Below are 7683 nucleotides of genomic sequence, written 5' to 3' on the forward strand. Positions count from 1 at the left end.
GATAGGAATCCTCCGGGAATGTCCAGAGAAGACTACAGAAAGAGCTTTCTCCACTGGATAAGTTTCATGTGGTGATAAATGTTTAAATGAGTCCTTGCGCAGTGTTTGGAAGAACATGAAGATTTTAATCTGCTTGTACTCACGAGAAGTGTTTTTACATGGTATCATAAGAAAAACGAGGCTCAAAGTTGGTTCTTGTCCTTTACATTAACGAATAACAAAACAATCACCAAAAGGTACTTTAATAACGGTACTTTAATAACTGCTCTGGAGCTTTTGATCATATCACATAAACATCCTCAGCAGGTGGAGTTTGGCAGTCATCATGGAATTTAAAAGTCCAAAACTTCTTATCCATGTTGGCTAAAATAATCAGCTTCAAAGTCCATTCTTTGGCTCTTATTTCTTAATGTAAATATATCCCAACACGCATGCATTGAAGTGATAAAAGCCGGCAGGACAACTTCAGAACTAAAAAAGAAAAAGCATTTCGTAACATTTAATTTATTTTGGGCAAACGTATTCTGTATCTAGAGTAAAGATAACCGAGTCATGTTGGTGAACTCAGGGCTTGCGGGGCCATAAAGTGAAACTAAAAGCTGGTTTCTATTATCACCCGGCAGCATGATACTAAAAGCTGTGTCCAACAAAAAACAGAAAAGTGCGGCTTTATTAAAAATGAATCATTTATTTCTTCAAGCCTGAAAAGATAACATGATAAACACATACAGACACTTAACTGTGGCTTTAAATGCTCTACACAGGAAGAACAAAACGGCTTCACCTCTGCTCCTCTCTGTTATCGACATTGAATCAACTAATAACTCTTACACTCCCTCAGTGCTATCAAACTACAGCCATCCCTGTGGGTGAGGTGGAAAAAAAAACAACCCTTCAAGAATTCTGGGAAAAGTGGTGCACCAGTATACCATCATTTCACAAAGCTGTCAGGAGGAAAACAAGTTAGAATATCAAATATTATACAAGCTTTCAGAGTCACACGGTGTGTTCGTACTCTGAAAGACAAACTTGTAGTAGAAAAAGAAAAGAAAATACAACTCAAGTCTGTTGATTTGTCTGTCAGTCCATTTGTGTGAGATCAACATGGAGCGTATAAATGTTTGGTCCTTGGTTTGTGTGTTGGATGGGTAAATGTGTGTTTAGTCAGACTCTTCCTCTGAGCTGGCAGGCGTGGGCACAGCCTCTTCCTCCTCTTCATCCGATTCCTGGTTGACAATAAAAGAAAGAACAGGGGTTAAGTATGCATGTGTAATGAGTAATAAAGACACAATACTTTTAATCCCTCTATAATCTGACACTAACAAAAAGCCAAAACAAAAACGCATTTGAAAATAAAATTGCCTGGTTCTCCCTGAGAAGCTATTTATCTATGTTTTTATCGACAACAAACTCCAGCATGTCGTACTGGTGCTTTCCCCAACTAGAGCTCAGTACCGCCTTATCTATTTAAAACCTGCGTCATAATACTGGAAGCGTGTGGATTTACTGTCCAGTAACAGAAACCTGCTTGTCAATCAGGACCAAGAACTTTTAAGTGGCAATAGTATAACAGCAAATAAAAAAACAAACACTTTATGTCCCCTCCGTCACTCAAAACAATATCTGCATTGCAAACTAACAAGTGTTGGAAAACAATGTTGCACCCTAGAGTATCTATCATTAACAAAATGTATGACATAACCAGACCAGAGACAGTCTGAATGTTGTGGTGAACGGAGAGAAACACACGGGATGAATGTGATAATGGATCCTACTGTCTGATCATTATCTTCATCATTACTGGTTTTACCGTCTTCTTCTTGGTCTTGGACTTGGTCTTGGACTTGGACTTGCTCTTGCGGTCAGTGTCTGATGAACTGTCCTCGCTGGTCTCGATGAACTCTCGACTCTTAAAGCTGTCGTTGCCTCCTCCCCGCTCCTTTTCCTTGTCTCCCCCCCCAGCAGACTTCCTCTTCTTCTCCTCCTTCTTGCCTCCAGATTTTTTACTCTCCCTGACGGGTGAAGGTGTGGTGGGAAAAGAGTTACATATATTTTAGACTGGTTGTATCAAAGAAAGAACAAACAAACACGAGTTTCTGTGTTGTAAGCGTTACTTCTTGGAACTGGATGTTGCTGCTGCTGTTGCTCCGCCGCTCTCTTTGTACTCTTTCTTTGCTTTGTCATACTGCTTCTTCGCCTCTCCCGCCTTTATGTCCCACTCCTGAAGGAAACGGAGAAGCGGGAAAGTGAAGACAGGATTGAACAAAACCCCACGGGACAAAATAAGACCGGGTTTGTTGAGTTCTATGTGGCACAGATGTAAAGAAACCATCAAATCTGGCTGTACTTCTTTGAGATATTGCACTTCAAAGCAGAGCATTTTCATTTTTAAATAATATTAAACAATGTCTGATCTTGATGACACACCGAGGAACATTGATTGTGTGGAAAAAAAATCAATTCCTAATGCAAATCATCTCTCGTCCTCGTCCTCGTCCTCGTCCTCGTGCCTCACCTGCTTGTCTTCTTTGCCCAGTTGTCTCCACATTTCTCCGGCCTTCTTGGAAATCTCTGTGATGGAGATGCCGGGGTTCTCGGACTTGATGCGCTCGCGGCTGGCGTTCAGCCACAGCATGTAGGCGCTCATCGGCCTCTTGGGGGCGCCGGCATCCCTCTGCTTCTTCTACTCAGAATGAAGAAAGGAAGGGATCGAGTGAAAAGGTGAATGAGTGCAATTACACAGGTTCCACCAGGTGCATCAGTTTCCAATTCACGCGCTGCTTGAATCTATTTTTTAATTTTTTAACCCAAACAACCAAATATTTCTCACGTTTCCTCTCTGTCCGCACGGCTCTCTCACCTCTTTGCGTGGTTTCCTTTCCTTTTTCTCCGTCACCACTTTGGCTTTCTTGGCCTTCTTCTTCTTTGAGTTCTCGCCGTCGCTGTCGTCCCCGTCTTCGCTGCTGTCGCTCGCCGACGCGTTGCTGTCGTACCTGACGTAGGGGAAGAAACGGAAACAGGAAGGTCAGCTGGGTGGAAGAAGCCAGGGTGAACAGACACAAAAAGAAAAAGTCACTTACTCTTCCGCAATGTCATCATCCTCTTCTCCGGGGTTAAACGACTCATCTGAAGAGTGAAACAAGACCAAAGTTCAAACCTACTCCTGAACACAACACGTGTCGCTTACTTCCGTCGTTACCGAACTGTTGCTCACCGCTTTCGCCGTCCGATTCCTCGCTGTCGTTGCCCTCCTCTCTAATCTTGCCCTCAGCCTTCATCCTCTCCAGGTAGGCGTCGTGCTGGTCCTCGTCCGAGTCACTGTACTCGTCGATCTTACCCTTCATGCCCTGAAAGTAAACCGCATCGTCAGAAACGACACGCAAACCCAACAGGAACCACAACACAGCACTGCCATTGGAGAGTTTCAGGGCTGCAATTAATTATTAGTTTCATAATTGATTAATCATTTAGTGAATGAAATGTTAAGAAAATACTAAAAGATTCAGACAAGGTACATTTTCTAATTGTTTTGTCCAATTAATGGAACAAAACCAATAAATATTCAATTTACAGAAATCAGCAAACACTTGAAAAGTGGCAATTTGGGATTTATATTTAATATAGCACTTAAACCATGATTAATTATCAATATTGTAGTCTATTTTACTTTTGATTGACTAAATGATTAATTGACAAATCAATAATGTAAAAGGCACAATGTTTCATGAATTTCAGAAACGTTCTTAAGACGTTCTTATATTCTTAACCTACAGTACTTCTCTTACTGGTTTCCGTGATGCTCGCTCATGAGATTGTTCCAAGTCAGACTCAGTAAACGCTCTGAGCTGCACAACCGTGTAGTAAATTACAAAAAGCTACCTGATGAATGACATCTGATGTTAATGAGCAGGTAGGATGTGTTCATTAGAAACTCATTTCTATACAAGGGTACCTGTTGCTCTGTAACAAAAGACGTCACTCGAGAGTAAAAAGACTTGTGTTGTGTTGTAATGTTATCTTTGACCAAACAGTCAATGGTCTTTCCCATCTCCAGGCATCAAGAAGCCTTTAATTAAACCACCAGCTGGATGTGGAGAGCAGGCCCATTCATTTTCATTGACCCTCTCTTCTGACCCCGTCACCATGGCAGTTGTCGGACGGACCGGGGACTTGTATTTGTCAACCGACAGCATTAATGCAATCAGCACTGCCTACGTTAAGCAGCGGTCCTGCCGACAGCTGTGTCGAGTGTTAAAGCACACCAACCCACCCCTCCCCCACGGGGCCACACATTAGTCAGCACGATGCAAACACCTGCACACACACTTAGTTATCAGAGTCCCACACTCCTTCACCCCCATGTCCCATGATTAGTCAGAAATCACTCAGCAATCGTATCGGTAATCTCCAACCAAAAGCAAGATTTTAAGGAAACAACCCTCGGTAACATACACACACGCCATGCAAGCAGAAATCACACCGATACAAAGTGTATAGTTCACACATGACGCCCGTGACCATACCCACCTTCTTCTACAGGGGTACAAGGACAGACACACAGGAGAAGGGCAACAAGCATCAATATCCGGGATGAAGTCTTGACAAAAAAAAGTCATGGAATGTCTTTAAATCACAAACTGGGAGATGTTGAAATGACCAATGAGTTACCTCTTTGAACCCTCGGTTCTTGATGTTGAGCTTCTTGGCGTTAACGAAGTCAAACAGTTTGCCGTACTCTTCTCTGAGGGAAGAGAGAAAGACACGAGGTTATCCTGGCTGACATGATGTCAAATCTGTATCGCAATACGTTGTCACACTTATCTCAATGGATGCAACTTTGAAGTCAAGTTCTCCTTTAGAGGAAACACTGGAGAGATTCAGCCATACATGCGTGTCTCAGATGAGGAGACTGTATCCTGTGGGTCATCTTTTATGTATTGACGAGGTTTGTGAGGTTTGTTAGCTTATAACTGGCGGTGGCAGCTTTCTATGCTGGCATCAGCGATTGAGTTAGAACTTAATGAGGTACGTTTGAATCTCGTTCTCACCTCTCAATGCTGCTGAAGGTGTACTGATTTCCCTGCTTGGTCTCGATCTCAAAGTCAAAGGATCGCGTCGTGGTGGTGCCTCGGGCGAAGTTGACGGAGGAGATCTCCTCGAAGCGCAGGTGCACGGGGGGCTTGTGGACATAGATGAAGCCCCTCTCCAGAGGGTAGAGGAGGCCCGAGGACGCCTTGTAGGAGCAGGTAATGCACTGGGCCCCAGAGTGACTGTGGAAGAACGAGGCAAGTTTAACTGGATTTACTTCAGCATATGAGGAAAATGTGTTCCGAATGCGTCTATCGGGGTGCTCACCCCTGGAAGTTTCCGGGCACAGTGATCTTGCGGTTGACCAGGGACTTCATCACCCTGCTGACCATCTCATACAGAGACCCCGACATGTTTTTACTGAGCTTGCCCTCGAAACGGCGCTCCACGTCCTCCCTGTTAGACACACAGAGGAAAGGACAGGTTTACTAAAACACTTGTAAGCAACAATCAAAGAACATTTTAGGAGCTGGTGCTACTGTGAATTCATGCACACGGCTCCTACAGACCTTTGCTTCCCTCTAGTGGATACATCAAAAAAAGGAGCTTGTCTTATCATTGAGCTGTGTTGCTTTAAGAGAGGTCTGAACAGGCCTTTTATACAAACTTCCCAACACATCTCTGGCTCATATTGCACATGGCGACATCATGGTGTCCTTTACTGTCACATACTCACTCGCTCATGTTGAGGGTGAGGCTGAGTTCCTCTTCCTTGGAGAAGAGCAGGATGAGAAAGTGATAACGCGTCTGACCCTGCTTGATGGGAGGATCCAGACTGATCTAACAAAACAATGACAGACAAGGAGAAAGAGTTTGAGAAGGATCGAGAGCACCAGCAACAGAAAAATGCTTGTTTGGGGTGCGAAACAAAACAAAAGGTCTGAGAGAAAAGTCCACTAACCACAAAGAACATCTGCCTCTGATCCTTGTGTGGCAGCAGGAATAGACGGAGGACGGTGGTGTAGGGGATCTTGTAGTCAAAGGTCTTACCGTGGAGGTGAAGGAAAGTCGGGTAGATACGGATGTCGTATCTGAGTGTGGGAAAAAAAAGAGAAATGAGATAGCAGTCTAGCTAAAGTCCTCACAAAGGTGAATGGTGTGAAGAACAGCGCTGTAGTGAATGACTAACCCCTGTTTTTAAGATTGTTTTTCAACTGATGGGATAACATAAATGTGAGTGACTGTGAGCGTTGTGTGTCAGTGTTGATCTTCTTACCTTCCTCTGGGTGTAAGACACTGCAGCTCTTTGAAGATGCACACGGCGTCTCCTGTGGCCTGGATCACATCAGCCTTAGACAACACATTCTCTGCAAACGCCTGCAGGAAAGAACAAGAACAAGAACACGAACACACACACACACACACACACACACACACACACTTTAAGCTCTATTATCAAAGCAGATTTAAATTATTTATTTAAAGCACTTTATGGAGAGAGAACTAGTAGAATAACAGGAAGAAGCCCGTCCTTCCTCACCTCCACAGGGTCTTGTCGTTCGTCAGCCTGCGCGGGCGGGACGTAGAATCGGACTTCCATGAGGGAGACATCGGTGTCGTCGTTCTGGTGAAACTCCAGAGTGACTTCGTTCTTCCCCGTAGCGCATTGGGACACGTTGGACAGTGGGACCTCGAAAGCTGTACTATCATTTACTTCAAATGATAACAGTGGACCTGCGGTGGTGGTGGTGGTGGTTGGGGGGGGGGGCCAAATGTCAATGGCAGCTTATTTTTCAAATCTTAAAACAAAAAAATTAATTATAGAGCCTTTTAGTGGAAAAACTATCCTCAGGGTCCCCAGCACATGAGAAAAGGTTTTTAGTATGTTCTTTACAGATCAATAGGTTGATAAAAATAAATAATTTAGAATAAGATGAACTTGACACCGTAGCTGCCTCTTTGAATCCTGCTCTTCACAGTCTGAACATAGTATCTATTAGAGCTGAAACAAGCAGTTAATTAACCAGTACGATGTTTTGACAGATAATTAATTGGCAACTATTCTGATAAGTTATGAATTATCAAATTTCAGCAAAAATGCAAAAGATTAGCTGGTTCTCAAATGTGAAGAAATCCTTCAGTAGCCAACTGGCGAGGACATTTTGGTTGTTGCGAGTTTTTTTTTTTTTTTTTTTTTTTACCCGAGAACTTGGCTGTTCCCCAGTTCCATCCCTTCACACACATGTCCTTCTCCGTCAGCTCCACCTTGTAGTTAGCCTTGAAAAAGTCAGAGATCTTCTCCATGTCCTGATGGACAAACAGTAAGAGGGGGGGGGGGGGGGGGAAAAAGCTCCATGTTAGCAAGGCAGTAACACACTGTGAAAAAGGGTGAGGGGACGGAGGGTTGATTAATCACGAAGCAATTATAACCGCGCCCGCCGCCGAGGCCTCTTGGGAACACTGGAGGTGAATGTAATCCATCTGCCCTCCGTGTCCTCCTCCCCTCCACACCGCCGCTGACAATCAGCCTGTTTATTTATCCTGCAGGCCCGCTTACAACTGGAAAGGACACACACACAGTCACACACAGCGACAAACACATGCTCAATCTCACACACACACACACACACACACACACACACACACACACACACA

The 7683-nt window shown here is 44.0% G+C and overlaps 1 protein-coding gene across 2 annotated transcripts in view; it reads right to left on the reverse strand.

Annotated features, from left to right (window-relative positions):
• Positions 1-668: 668 nt before the first annotated feature.
• ssrp1a (structure specific recognition protein 1a) overlaps positions 669-7683 on the reverse strand; it is a 10757-nt gene continuing 3742 nt past the window's right edge. The window contains exons 4-19 of one of the 2 annotated variants that reach the window (XM_031862871.1): positions 7230-7335; positions 6569-6762; positions 6305-6405; positions 5990-6119; positions 5765-5868; positions 5356-5484; positions 5049-5270; positions 4669-4741; positions 4528-4533; positions 3215-3347; positions 3081-3126; positions 2861-2993; positions 2516-2683; positions 2115-2221; positions 1811-2012; positions 669-1226 (exon numbers count right to left, since the gene is read on the reverse strand). In XM_031862871.1, coding sequence (XP_031718731.1) covers positions 1161-1226; positions 1811-2012; positions 2115-2221; positions 2516-2683; positions 2861-2993; positions 3081-3126; positions 3215-3347; positions 4528-4533; positions 4669-4741; positions 5049-5270; positions 5356-5484; positions 5765-5868; positions 5990-6119; positions 6305-6405; positions 6569-6762; positions 7230-7335 — 1920 coding nt within the window. In that variant the 3' untranslated portion in view covers positions 669-1160. The remainder of the gene's footprint in view (positions 1227-1810; positions 2013-2114; positions 2222-2515; positions 2684-2860; positions 2994-3080; positions 3127-3214; positions 3348-4527; positions 4534-4668; positions 4742-5048; positions 5271-5355; positions 5485-5764; positions 5869-5989; positions 6120-6304; positions 6406-6568; positions 6763-7229; positions 7336-7683) is intronic. The other variant, XM_031862872.1, reaches the window with a different exon arrangement.

The sequence above is a fragment of the Anarrhichthys ocellatus genome, unplaced genomic scaffold (genome assembly GCF_004355925.1).
Source record: "Anarrhichthys ocellatus isolate YVR2014 unplaced genomic scaffold, GSC_Weel_1.0 scaffold27, whole genome shotgun sequence".
NCBI classification, from domain to species: Eukaryota; Metazoa; Chordata; class Actinopteri; order Perciformes; family Anarhichadidae; genus Anarrhichthys; species Anarrhichthys ocellatus.